At 35.9% G+C, this 14,888-nt stretch overlaps 2 protein-coding genes across 3 annotated transcripts in view; one reads left to right on the forward strand and one right to left on the reverse strand.

Annotated features, from left to right (window-relative positions):
- The window catches only part of bltp3a (bridge-like lipid transfer protein family member 3A), a 37,467-nt gene extending 24,348 nt beyond the window's left edge, over window positions 1-13,119 (reverse strand). The window contains exon 1 of one of the 2 annotated variants that reach the window (XM_028453234.1): window positions 12,852-13,119. The gene's annotated coding sequence lies outside the window, so the exon portion shown is untranslated. Of the gene's footprint in view, window positions 1-3,550; window positions 3,678-12,851 lie in introns of those variants that run through there. The other variant, XM_028453235.1, reaches the window with a different exon arrangement.
- LOC114467152 (uncharacterized protein C6orf106 homolog) lies at window positions 1,122-7,776 on the forward strand. Its single transcript, XM_028453237.1, has 5 exons — window positions 1,122-1,294; window positions 3,577-3,731; window positions 3,848-4,045; window positions 4,934-5,259; window positions 6,032-7,776. The coding sequence occupies exons 1-5, from the start codon at window positions 1,137-1,139 to the stop codon at window positions 6,065-6,067; spliced, it is 873 nt and encodes a 290-aa protein (XP_028309038.1). The 5' UTR covers window positions 1,122-1,136; the 3' UTR covers window positions 6,068-7,776.
- Window positions 13,120-14,888: the final 1,769 nt, after the last annotated feature.

Genomic DNA, 14,888 nt, shown 5'->3' on the forward strand with positions numbered 1-14,888 from the left:
TTATTGGTATTGCCTCTCATTCACAATGTTTCTTAGTGCTCAGGTATTCAAATAAAGAGTAATATGAATGTAAATGTTCTCAGCCATGCTAATACTCAAAAAAATCAATGTCATAGGAGTTGATTGGTTTTACTTTTAACCTTTATATGTTTTAACTAGTTTAAGGAAGCCTTTTCATTATTAAATATAATATTTTAAAGAAAACAGCTGCTGCCCATGACCTTTCTGACTGAGATCCTTTATAGATGTGCTTTAAAATGTTTAAAAAACATCAAATTAAAATAAAGTTAAAATGGTCATTAATCGGCCTAGAACTAATTTACTAAAAAAGGTCTGTCCGATTTAGATCATCTCAGCTAGAGAACAAACTGCCTAACAATTGAGGAAATATGCGTGTATTATTATTTAAAAAACAAAACAAATAACCCTGTTGTACATGTGAGATTAAGTCATATTGTTCTATTACCGTCTTTTATTATTTTATTTTATTTCATTCTGTTTTTGCTGTTGTATATTTATTGTAAATATTTTCTAACTTTAAATTAGGAACCCCAAGTAGACTAGCAACCACTAAGGTGGAAGCTATTGGGATCCCAATAAACAATAATATTATTGCCATCAATAACAAAATAACGTGAAATAAAATTATATTTAAAAAAAAGTAAAAATAATAAATTGTGTTTTCTGTGACTATATTATAAACACCTTACATGCATAAAAACGATTGATTATTAGAAATAACTAGGTCATTGTTGATGACAGGAATTTGTGCGGGAGAGATATTTTATGTCAGGGTTCAGGGATGTTAATGATTTATTGGTGAGGAAAACAAAAGTAAGCTACATGAAGTGCACTATATTATGCATGGGGAGAACACTGCTTATAAATAAAGTCACAAATATAACCCCGAAAATCTTCATAATTATATATATCATAGGTTTTATCCAATAATTCAGAATATCAGTGGATGAAGTAGGCTTGAATTTTAGGAGGAGCTGCTATTTACCTCCAGACCTCCAGATGGCGCTACACTCAGGCCTACGGACATGCGCACTAGACCCTGTTATTGAGTTTTGTTATGACAAGTTTAGGCCTCGGATTAAATTAGGAGAGCTGCCCCCCGCATCTGCCCAATAATGGAGGGCATGGACTTGGACTTGGACCAGGACCTTATGCAGAAATTTAGCTGCATGGGAACGACTGACAAAGACATTCTAATATCGGAGTTTCAGAGGCTGCTCGGGTTCCAGCTGAACCCCGCCGGATGCGCCTTCTTCCTGGACATGACCAACTGGTGAGTCCGAGGACTCGTCCGGCCCCCTCCTGTTAGATACTAAATATGGTTCACTGGTTACCTCACTTCACAGAAAAATATAACTGTTTCAGAGAGAATTTTAAAAAGCAAAATGATAAATACTTGTATTTATTCAAGACTATATTGAATTAATTTCAAATGATCAAATTATTGATTAGTGACAGGACCAGCTCTTATTTGGCAAGAAAACGCAATATATTTATCATGTGTAACCAATTACTATCATTAGTAGCACATTGGACCGTCAGATGTTTTCAAGTTAGCTGTCTGAATTGTGTTGATATCTGTATTCTGTACGGTTTATTCGTGCTGCAGTTGGCAACACTATATTACATAACCATTTGTTACAAACTAGTCCAAAGCTCACGGTGGTTGTGCCAGCAATAGTATTTATTTTTATTTTACTCTACAAGGGCAAGTGCTAATGTATCCATTGATATCCTAGTATTTGCGTTAGATTATTTAACTGGTTTTGTGTTCATTAAAACGAAACAGAACACGCAGCAGGTAAAGGCAACACGTTCTGAGTCATAGTGAATGCGCATGCGTAGATGCAGCATGGAGCGTCCTCGGGGACTGCAGCCTGTTGTAGGACCACGTTATACCTCTGCAACAACTTAAAAACAAAAAAAAAAATGTGTATATATATATATATATATATATATATATATATATATATATATATATATATATATATATATATATATATATATTAATAACTAGTTAATGTATGCGGAGCAGCTTAACAGTGATGGAGAAACTCAATTCCCCTGATATGAGAGTATATGGTATAGCATGGAGTTAGCAACTTGAGCTGCTTTGATTCAGTTTGGCAGGAATACCTGAAAATGTGTTTTTTGTGAGTTATTTTTTTTGGTTTGTTTTCATACTGTACTTTTGAAAGCAGACTTAATAAGCTGCTTGTATCAGGTGGTAATGTCAGAACTTGGACAGAGGGACTGGACACATAATCACTCACTGTATAGCAGTGGTTCTTAAACTTTTTTTGAACTTTTAAGCCCCACCTGTGCCCATCCTGACAAAAAACACATTTTCAAATTTAAAGAACAAGCAGTGAACAAGTAATGGTAATATTTTATAATACATCAAAAACTAAATTAAACCAATCACCTGCATTAAAAAACAAAACAAATGTAAAAGTGCAGCAGTCAAAATACAGAAAATAACGATACATTGTTTGCAATCTGTGACAAAAAAGCTTAAGAAAATACAACAAGAAATTCAATGCAAGGAAACAATATTGAAAGTTTATGCATCGTTCCACTCCATATGAAGTACATAAATCATTATTTTTGCACTTTAGTTTCACATCATATTTTGTTCCTGGTCCATATGCAGTGTAATAATTTAATACTCTTAATTTTTTTCTACATTTTTAGGCTTCTCATTATTACTTTCTTTGTGTTTTTAGGCGTTTTGTTTAGCGTTAATAATATTTATTGTCAATAAAGAAATGCATTTAAAGGTGGGGTAGGTAATTTTCTCCAGGTGCACTTTTTCAATTTTTGGTTGAAATTTTCTTTATGTCCTGACAGAAATCAAGATCTTATGTGCTCTGAAAAAGGAACAAAGACAATCTGTCATCTGTAAACTTGTAAAAATTTTGACCAATGAAAAAAGACGGTTAGTTTTTCAAAGATTGGAATGAAATTGAAAATTTCCTCCTGTTTGTTGCGCCCCACCTGTCATGCCTCTATTTACCACCAGAGGGAGCACCTCACACTTTGAGAAACACTGCTGTATACTATGATGTACATAGGCAGTGCATCAGCCTGTTGTCCTGTAATTACCGTATTTTTCGGACTATGAGGCGCACTTAAAATCCTTTAATTTTCTCAAAAATCGGCAGTGCGCCTTATAATCAGGTGCGCCTTATATATGAAATTAACTACTGTGCTTCAACATACTGAACTGAAAAAGTGAGTGTATTGTTCTGTATTTTATGTGTTAAACCTGAACAATGTTGAGAATTGTTTTTAATGAGTTGAATAAAGTTTGACTTATCTATTTTATTTCGCTTAATGCGTCTTAATAATAATAATAACAACAAACTGGTGCGCCTTATAGTCCGGTGCGCCGTATGTATGAAAATAGACCCAGTCAGACCCATTCATTGATAGTGCGCCTTATAATCCGGTGCGCCTTATAGTCCGAAAAATACGGTAATCTTCTAAACTAAAAAATAAATGTATAAATGTTGATGAAAATACTCACTAATCTGCCTCTTTATACTGCTCCAGGAATTTACAGGCGGCCATTGGAGCCTACTATGACTTTGAGAGTCCAAACATCAGCGCACCGTGCATGTCCTTTGTAAAAGACGTGACAATTGGTGAGGGGGAGTCGGTACCACCCAACACACCTTTCACAAAAACCTGGAGGATACAGAACACAGGTAGGCCAGACATTACAGCATTTTCAGAACTACACCAACAATATGATATTACTATTGTAATATTTAGGCTACAAGTAGTTTTTTCACGCCGTTACATTATTTGCCTGTTTTTCCAGGTGCAGAGGCGTGGCCTCCTGGGGTTTGTCTGAAGTATGTTGGAGGAGATCAGTTTGGTCACATAAACATGGTGATGGTGCATTCTTTAGAACCCCAGGACATGGTGGATGTTAGTGTGCAGATGCACAGCCCTGTGTCACCTGGTATGTACCAGGGCCAGTGGAGAATGTGTACAGCCACTGGACTTTATTATGGAGGTAAGGACAAACAACAACAACCTCAAAGTGTTTCCATTTAAATGCTCGGGTTGGAATACGGAGTTTGTCAGTTATGTAAAGTTAACATTAGCAGAGGTGTTATTGACTTTACATGGGAAAACATTTAAAACTGGAAAGAAGAAAGTATTTATCACATTTGACCCCATAACAATTAATCTGTGAAAGGATATAAATCCTTATTTATTAATTTACCTTCAGGAAAAGTTAAATCTGTAATAAAAGATTCCCTCTACCTAAAAATTCAATGCTGTCCAACTCCATACGACAGCTGTAGGGGCTCAGATGTTCCGTGATCTAAAAAAAAAAAACGGAGGGAAAAAATGGAATTCACTTCCCTTAGTTTAGTATATTTCATTTCATTCCATCTGCTGAGCAAAATTTTACAGCTTTATAAGTTCAGAAACCTAAGCAGATAATATAACAATTTTATGCACAATAATAATAATGAAATTGTTTTTATTTCCCTAAATGATCCCTAATTCTTTGGACTGGGTTGATTACATACCAGTATTCAGCTGGGCACGTTCATGTAGGAAAGTGTTCGATAATTTTCCTGTAGTAAAACTGTCCAACCATTTAACTGATGTGTTAAAGCCTATGAAATTTAGATTAAGGGCCATTCATTTAGCTGATTAATTTCCCCACTGAAAGACCCTGAGGAACATCTGAAGAATTACCAACTCATTTTAAAAGACATTTATCCAGTCTTCATGTTTAATTCAAATGGAGAGCGATCATTTCTGAATTGACAATTTATTTAACATGGAGGCTGGTTTTCAATCTTGTTTCTAATGGATTTCATAAGTTTGATTGTTTTTTTTTTAAAAAATATTAAACACGCTTTGAACTATATGTTTCCCTCTACAGACGTTATCTGGGTAATCCTCAGTGTGGAGGTGGGGGGTCTCCTCGGAGTCACGCAACAGCTTTCCTCCTTTCAAGCGGAGTTCAACACGCAACCTCATCGAAACTTGGAGGGAGATTACAACCCGTTTGCTTCACCACAGAAGAGCAAGTGCCCAAACAGCAACAACAATGGCCTCTGTGATGGGAATGACCAAAAACTCACAGACGACCTTTGGCAGAGGAGCCCAGAACAGCTGCAACAAGACCAGAATGGACTCTCACACACCTCTGTGGATATAGCAGCAAACAGCCTACAAAGCAATTTATCAGTAGTTTCTTATAACCAGGTGAGACATTACAAACAGCATCTGAAGTCAGACAATAGCTTTCCTTTGATATCCCTGTAAATGTCAACAAAAAGAGTGGAATCTAATGTCTCAGCAATTTCTACATCAACAGCAGGACAGATTTATTGTTTGTTGTGCAACATTTAAATTGCTCACAATTATTCAAAATTTAGATGCATAAGTTAGCTGTTTATTTTATTTTAGATAAATGTGATTACATCAAGTCAATTTCATGGTGTTAATCTTTTTCCTTCTTATAATAGCAAACTTTCTCCATTGTTTTATTTTTTTTCTAATCTTAATAGCGCAATCAAAACAGGTAATAGACACCTGAATTTTGAAAAAAAAAAAAAAAAAAAACAGTCAAATATTGCCAAGAAGTTTATACACTTTCACGAGGAAGTTTTTCAGATGTTTCGATATTGAAATGTTTCACAAATGCAACGGGCATTAGGGACCTGGTCACATGACCACTGCTCTCCGAGAAAACTTGGCACGGTAAGTGGTGACAGAGGATGAGACGGAGACATTTATCATGATACTTGCAAACAACAAAGGAATGTTTATAAGGAGGTTTTGAGCGTTCATCTTCCTGCAGCGAAGTCTCGCGGGATGAGATTTCACAGGACTTACGAGGCTCCTGCCCAAAACAACTTTCAATGGAAATGCATTCAAAGCGGAATTATACTTTGTCGATACTTTTGAAATATCGCTTTTATTTTGAGAAAAACTGTAATGGCTCATTCACTCAAGTCTCTTTTCTCTCCAACAGGGTTTAAAGGAGCCCTCAACTTTCGGACACTCTTAAGTCCCAGGACTTTGACTAAGTTAAGCAGCACCAACATCAAACCTCTGGAACTCACTTACGGTAACAGCCGGAAAGAGGCTCTCTCAATAGCTGGAGAAAACACTTGATACAAAAATGCAAAGTTCCAGTTCCATTGCTGAGAAACCAGAGGAAAACGCTCCATGATGTGCCGCTAGCCAACATCTGTATGCGTGTGTGAATGCTAAATTAAGGAGTGCTTTGAGTGGAGGTTTATTTTTTCTTCTTTTTGCTGTTTTTTTTTTTTTTTTTTTTTTTAGCTGTTTTGAGTGCACGAGACAAGGATGAAAAACGTTTGTAACATTTGTGTATACGTGTGTGTGTGAGAAAATGAAACTGAAAAAAGAAATAGAGATTTGGGAGGAAAAGCCATTCTTTTGCCAACTGATTTCCTAGTTTGTTCTCCAACTCTTATGAATAAGTGTACTTTTATCTCATGGCTTCCCAATCACTAAACAAGAATAAGTAGATTGTGATTTTTCGTTATAATTTTCAACTTTTTCTTTTTTTTTTTATTATATAGACACACCCTCATTTCAGAAAACATTCTCCTTTGGCTCTACTTGTGTAGGTAAGGGTAGAATCTGCTTCCTCATTTTCGTTTAATTTAGGTGTATAATAATAGAGCCTTGTACAGTGAGGCTCCCATAACTTGTTTCAGCTATAATTAGAAACCAACACAAGATGCTTTTAGAGCTTTTAATTGCAATACACAGGATCTACAGTATATAAAAGGAATAGCTTTAAGAGGCCTAGATATTTTGATATGTGATAAAAGTTCCCTTTATGCATGTAACGTATCAATAAGGTCAAATGTATAAGCTAACAAAAAACTATCAACCTTACAGTTAGAGGTTTAATATTTCAAATCATTTAAGGTACATCATAGATCTATGGTTTAGTTGATGCTTGCTAAAAATAGCAATAAACTGCTCTATATAAAGAAATGTTTAGTAGCTATACTTTAAGCAGGTCATTCTAATGTATTAGACTTAATTGAATACATTTCACCAGGTTTCATTCATTCTACTTTGGACATTCAAATTCTAAGCTATTGGTTTAATGAAAATATTTTGAATGTATTTGAATGTAGAGCTGATGAAATAAGGTTTGTAAAGCATTTTTCATTCATCCAAATATTTTCTTTTTTTTTAATTACATATTTGCACTGAACAGGCAGTGACATGTATCCACCACAAATCACGCTACGCAAAGTTCCAACCTTTAGAGAACGTGGAGTTTTCATCTAAATGTTTTGTCTCCAGTGAAATTAAAGAGTTTCACCTGTAATCATAACTTCAACATATGAAATGAATAATCTATGCACTGAGTTCCACCCAGTCTCTGACACAGCATGTGCAGCTCTCTGGTTTCCACCTGTTCACAGCCATAGATGCCACCTTGTGTAACAGGCTTTTCATTAAGACACAAGCTGTAAACCCTCAGCATCGCGTGAACACCAGCCAGTGGTACCACAACCCTGTCAGCAGTGAACCATGAATGTTGGTCAGGGGTGGTCCCAGTCTGTCATATCATCTACTGTGTATGTCGTGCCTGTGTACTGTCTCTGAATGAGAATGGATCAGTTGGCTTTGCACCTTATTGTGAGAGGAAGTGCAAACAGATTAAAAGGTTTTACTTCCTGTGTGCAGATGGATGTTTGAATGATTAAATTATCACTGAAAGCTCAATCACTGGATGCTGTTTTGATTAATTAAGGTTTCAATATGAGACAATTTGATTTCATTTTAGTTTAGTTGTTCCATTGGTGTTTTGTTACATATAACTACGTAAACTAATGAGCCTGAAGGGAAGCTTCTTCACTTTTCTACTTGCAGCATCTGAGAAGTTTCAAGTTTTTGGTCTTTTCAAAATTTGACTACATTATTCCTGCTCACAAAATAGAACAATATTTTTCAGGCTTCTTGTCAACAACAAACACCTCCTTAAGATTTGCTTGTCATCTATAAAAAGCCCTAAAACAATCAGTCCTAGTGTGACACAATGTGTCAATGTTAGGAGTGTCATGAAATGAAAAACAGCGATATAAAATTTTAAGGTTCACAAAATTATACCATGTAAAAAAGTTTTAAAGGGAGCGCAGCAACAACAAATACTACAAAAATATCTAAAAATGTCACTGGTATTCAATGCTGTGTCACCAAAATTACTGCAGACTTCACTTGTCGTCTACTGATTAAATGACAACACTGAGTCACAAAAATACTTTTCCATATTTATATAATGCAAAATAAAAATGGCATAGGTCCATAGTACACCAGTTTGGCAAAATACATGATACTGTATATTAAATAAATTTAGAATCCTCACCACAGAGAATCAGACACCAATATACCAATTAACTATTCAGACTACCACCTCAAATATACCGACAATTGAAAAGAAATTTTAAAAAAATGACACCTTCAATGTTTGTGTAAATTGCTTATTGAAACCATAATGTTTAAAAAGCCTTCCATCTTCTTTCCAAATGATAAAAAAAATTAATTTGAATTTTCTTATTCTGGTTTACCTAAATCGTCCATGACAGCTTTTCCAATTTCCTGTAACTGTTCTCAGCTTGAAGCTCCGTCGCTCAACCAAGCCAGCTGTTAGTATTTAGCTTTTGTACACATGCATGGCTTCCTGCAGAAGAGGCTTCTTGTTGAGTCTCTGGAAAAAGCACTACTCTAGGAAATCTACCAGAGGTCCTTGATCCAGTAAATGTCACTTGAATTCACAGTATGTAGTTTAGTACCCCCTATTCAGTCTGAACCAAATCTGTTATAAAAAGGTGACGGCTCCTTTACTTTGGAGGATGAAGAGACCTTGCAAGGCAGGAGGTAGGTAGGCCTATAATGTCTGAATCATTGAATAGGACCAAGATCCAGAGTGTGTGGGACAGTCTGGCAGTGTGATAAGTATTAGCATACAGACCTTTAAACATGCGCACTTATTTATTCATATTCAAATTTGCAGACTTCAAACACTCTGAACAACATACTACAAACTTCTTCAGAAACAGAGCAAACAGACATTAATATAAAATATAAAAACCTCAAAATACAGAAGTCAGATCTGGATGTTCAATATCTAATCTAATCTGTATTGATCCTTGACAGCTCTACCGATTACCAGATCCAGGAATAAAGGTCCTCCGTTTTTTTGTAATATCACAAGCACTTTTTGGGGTGACTTGAAGATGAAGGCAATGAAAACTTGACTGCAAGACCACAAAGATCATTTCTAGTCAGGCCCGTATTTAGACGGAGGAGCCATTGAACTTGGTGAACAGCTGTCTGGGGGTCTGTATAAGGCGTCAGCAAAAAGGGCTGCCACCCATAACCCATCCCTGAGCGGTACCCCAGAAAATTCACCTGTAAACGTACACTAATGTAACACCGTGTTATAGGAGTAGCCTACATATATATATAAAATGTGCAACACATTTAATTTGTTACCTTAGAGAAGTTGCTCATAAATTGCACTCGCCTGAAAGATCCTGGCAGCGTGCACAGACCCAGGACTCAATGTTTGTAATTACATTGTCAGCCTCACAGATCATCTACATTGAACAGATTACGGGTCAATCATTGAAATGACCAAGTTAAAAAGTAATACTTACCTGAACATTAATACTATGGCAGGACTTTCTGTTCACATGACTTCATGTTCTCATGCAGGTCGCGTTAGCCTGATGTGGGTGGAGTCAATTACGCCAAACTTTCGTGAAGCTTGGATGAAAGACATGAACAGTTGATAATAGTATTTTCATAACCTATACTTGAGTACATCATTTCCTTGTTACTGTACATGTTTCAGTGAAATAAAATGAAATATTTAAATTACTGGTGATTTTGTATAACACCTTGATGTAGTTCACCACTATGGCCTGGAAATGTTACAAATAGGGCTAGGATAAATGATTAATCTAGCCATTATTTTTCGATGGATCGATTAATTTTTCCATTTTGATTATCTCTCCATTAATTGACTTATTTATACATGCTGATTTGCATACCTAGAATGAAAAAAACCCATGAATTCCTTGAGATTGCAATAGGTTTATTGCTCTTCAACTCAAAATTCCAAAAGAAAGTTCAAGAAAGAATATAAAAGTACAAAATAATGCATTCAGAGTTAGAGTTAGTATTCAATAAAAAAACAAAAAGGCAGTGGGAGCCAGCAACCTGTCATGTGTCCGTCCTGAACCAACAAATTTTAAGATTTATGTTGAAAACACATAGGCCTAGCTTACTGAAAAAAGTACATCTTTTAATTCTTTATTCACATGAAAAACAACTTTATACACTTTGCCACTCACATTTTTCTTAAACTCAAATGCTAATACAGAAAGTGCTTTTCTAACAAAAAACAAGAAAAATTGGAAAATTAAATAAATATGGGGTTTTATGTAAATTTTGAGTTAATCATCATAATGATGTAAATTATCTTGATTAGAAAATGAACTGAAAATACAAGGATCAGTCTTGGTTCCACACTAGGGGGAGATGACATGAATTGATAAAAACTAGAAATAAAACTATTCAGAAGCCACTAAATACTGTTTTATTCCACTTATTTACAAAATCTGATTCTTTAAAATGTGTGTTAGCACTCATTCCATCATTAAGCTCTATATTAAAGTTTGGGAACCACTGGTGTAGAGCAACTTCTCACCCTGACTCAGGAAAAGAGCAAAGCTTTTTTGTTCATATTTTAATGAACACACTTGGCTTGGTGCATGTGTGTGTGCTGCTGCTGCCGCCGCCGCCACGGCGGGTGTTTCCTCCTTGTCCCGTTGACACGCTGCCGTCCGGTCACACTCGGGATAAAGGACGAGGGTTACGGGGAACAGCTACCTTCGACGAACGAGTGCATGCCTTCGCTGCCTTGCACTTTTGAAACTCGGAGGAGCCACTCGCGTTAGTTATTCTCCGGCGTCGCCATCTTTGTTTTGGTCAGATAACGCATTGGCGCGTAAATTTGCATTGTCCCGGCCCTAGTTACAAAGATGCGCTACATTATTTTTAGATCCAGGCAGATTGCTCTAATGGTGCGGCACACAGTGGCTTTATTTAGCCTCTCTGCATCACTCACTAAATTTAAAAACCTTCCCGAGGCAAAAAAAGTGAAGGCCAACACACACCTATTGGAGCGGCGAGACCGCTGCGTGTGCCGTTGAATGCAAGGCCGCAGTAGAGAACACAGGTACTGCACACCTTCCTGACAGAACCGGTACCTCATGAATTTTGTCATTGAGGAGACCAAGGGGGTCTGCCCCATCTCTGCAACACTCTCCGGATGATAAGGGCTGCCTTGTCAAGGATACCTGCCTCCTCAATGAAAAGACAAGCCATGGCAAAGGAGATGCCATTATATAGGTCTATATACTACAGATTGAAAACACAATGCAGACAGCGATCATGTCATAAAAACAAAGTGAAGATTATAGCTACACATTACACAACACCTATACAAATACTAAGTAGATTCTGTCATTATACCTAAATAGGACAAATTAATTTCCATTTTGAATATCAAAACCAAATCCTACATATTGTGTTATTTAATTTTAAAAGACCACATTTAATCCATTAATTAGTTGAACATGTTAATGTGTTTAAATGCAATGTTTCCATGCATCTTCATACTTCCCATGGGCAAACAATCACATGGCACCCCGTGCATCAACAATGAGTTTCTTTGAAACTCTGGATCAGCCACAAAAATTCCTCCAGCAGATGTCAAAGTTTCCTGGACATTTTTATGCAAGTTTCAGTTTGTTTTTGCAGAACCACAAAGTAATGCAATATGCCTTTTTTTTTTTTTTATTATTTATTTAACTCCCAATGGAGCAAAAATTAAGCAAATTTTCAAGTGTCTTGTGCAACCTCTAAAAATCAATTCCTTTGCATAGAATTTGGACCCAAATAAGCAACCAAGTGCAGGGTTCTAATGTACAGAATCTAAAAAAACAATTTAAAAAAAGGTTTTGGACCACTCTACGTACACATGTTAAATACTGATAGCTGAATGGTTAACCATCTCCACCAGTGATAGTATGGGTCTGTATTTATTTTATTTAACAAAACCCTGTCTTGCCGGCATGTCAATTGACTTTTGAAAGTTAATGTAAAAATGCAGTGTGCAGCCAAGCTTTTTGATCTATGATAGTTAAAAAAAAACAAAAAACTACTGTAACTAGAACGTATAATACATACATTGATTATTTCCATTATTCAAAATGTAGTACAAACCCAGCGAGTCGTTTTATTTCAGACGTTTCATTTACACTTTGGTGCTGTGAGGTGTTACTAAAGAGATAATTCAGCTAAACTAGGCCTGAAACGATTACCATTGGGTTTACTTCAGAGGAGAAAAGTGAAAAATTAAATTGAAAGTGAAAAATATTTCAGGTGTGACGTTGAAGAACTCGTCCAAACAAGACAGTGAAACTCCCGCACATTTTAATGAACAACTCCAGGTGTTTTTAATCTTGTAATTGACTTGTGCTTTAAAAACAGGAGAGCTTAGGTCAACAAATAATTCAATCTTGTATGCTACAGTGACATACACATTCTCAACAACTTTATACTCTGCCATTGAACGCTAAGCTAGTTGGTCTGTACTGGGAAGCTCGTAATTTCATCGTCTCTGGTTAGCATTTTATCACGCAAACATTGGCGAGAAAATAAACCAAAAAAATAATTCATAATGGAAACGTTTTCTAAAAAACTATCTTCTCAAATAATTTAGTACTTACAGGAAGTCCTCACTTTAGTGCGTCCAAATGCTAACTTTGCAGACAAAACAACACTGAGTCACGTCAGGTCCCGCTTCACCGTGTCCGCCATTGTTGCAAACTCCTCAGTTAGGAAAGTTTCTACCTGCTTGTGTCTCCCGGTCTGCAGCCACATACTAATGTGTGGCTGTGTCAGGTGTTCCTAAAAGTCATCAGAGTCTGGCTGCAGACCTGCACTGTCATGATCCGATGCTACCTTGCAGATATGCACTGACCCCTCCATCGCTAAATGACGTGATCATCTAATTTGCATACTTGTTTGGTTACACGCTGTAGGTGGGAGGAATCACGTGATGTGTCTTCTTCTTCTTCTTCTTCTTCTTCTTCTTCTTCTTCTTCTTCTTGATTTTCCAGCACACTAGACGCATCATAGACGTATTGCTGCCCTCCACAGGTCTTAGGTCACTCCTCCATGTAATAACTCCCCTACTTCTTTTTTTTTTTTTTTTTTTTTTTTTTACAGAGGCAATTAATGATTAATGACAAATAAAATCATGATATAGCAATTTGTTAACCTAAAAATAAATCACGTTATGCAATGACTCAGCCACCTTCTTACTTCACCTCCTGCAACATCTACAGCTCATCAACTTTATTGCACCTGTGGCTTAAATCCCTGTTTTAAATCCCTGGTAAATGAACTAAACCAACAAAAACACTATTCTGGGAGTAAATAGAGATTTTAATTGTGTGGGGACAGATTCATTTAACCGCCAATGTGCCAGTTAAATATGCATGTTTTATGTGTGGCAAGAAATGAGCAATTAGCATGTGTTGATCACATGATCATGCGTTATCAAATTCAACTTACTTTTTGTAGCCTTTCAAATACATTAACTAAAAAATAAATCTTCTTTATATGACATTATATTTATGTAAACTGAGATGCGTAAGAGTTAGAAAATGCAAGATACTGTTTTATTTCTTGATGTATATTTGTTTTATTTTATTTTAAACTGTTTTTAAGGTGCCATTTACATGATCAATAAAAATCAAGCAAAACTAAATCAAACATTATTCTATTTAATTTTAACAGTATAGAATTTAATACACTGTATTGTCTTCACGTATGACTCCTTTGAAAGTAAAGGTTGCAGATCCCTGGCGTAGCTCAAGTTCTCATTTTGTTGGATCTTCTTAATCTCTGCTTTTCTTTTACTGACTTCACATCCTCCATAAACTGAGCTATGCTCTCCACCACAGTTAACACACTTGGGTTTTACCTCCTCACACATTCCATATTCATGTTCACCAGCACATTTAAATTAAATTAAATTAAATTGGGCTATTTTGACCTCTCCAATAGCTTCCTTTATCACATTTGTTAGCTGTCTGGGACTAGCGTCACCTCTATTACCTTAAAGAAAACTTTAAAGTTGTCACACTTGCTCTTTTGATCCTGTCCTGTCTCACTTTCTGTCGAGTTATAAAGGTTTAAAAACACAAAACAAGAAGAAAATGACAAAAAAAAGAAGAAAAAAGACTCCAAAACAGATAAAATGACAACATAACACAACGAGCCTCGACAAAATTAAATCAGATAACTTCGAAGGCCCAAAGACACTTTTTAAGATAAAAAAGAAAGACAAGAAAATCAACATGTAGGTGTGAAAGCCTGAGCTTCAAAATGTATATCTGACAATTATAATTTTGTCATTAAAAGCACGCATTTACACCCATTACTTCTCAATTATACACCCATAAGTGTTTGTTTTGAAGGAATAATAGTAGTAATTGAAAAAAATTAATAATTCTGTCACAGCAAAGTGAATAATAACAATGTCTAAAATAAATCACTATAATGGCTGAATAACGTACTCTTTCATTTGCCCCCATTTGACCTCACACAAATAATTCAGTTCTTTTCTGTCTTCCTAAATCTCCAGGAGTAAATTTGACCATAAGGCAGTCAATTTAAATATGCTTGCGTCATGATTTCAAACCCGAAATGTAGGTAAACGTTTGGTAAACTCAATCAGTGTGTCCATGTTTATGTAG

The sequence above is a fragment of the Gouania willdenowi genome, chromosome 7, assembly GCF_900634775.1.
Source record: "Gouania willdenowi chromosome 7, fGouWil2.1, whole genome shotgun sequence".
NCBI classification, from domain to species: domain Eukaryota; kingdom Metazoa; phylum Chordata; class Actinopteri; order Blenniiformes; family Gobiesocidae; genus Gouania; species Gouania willdenowi.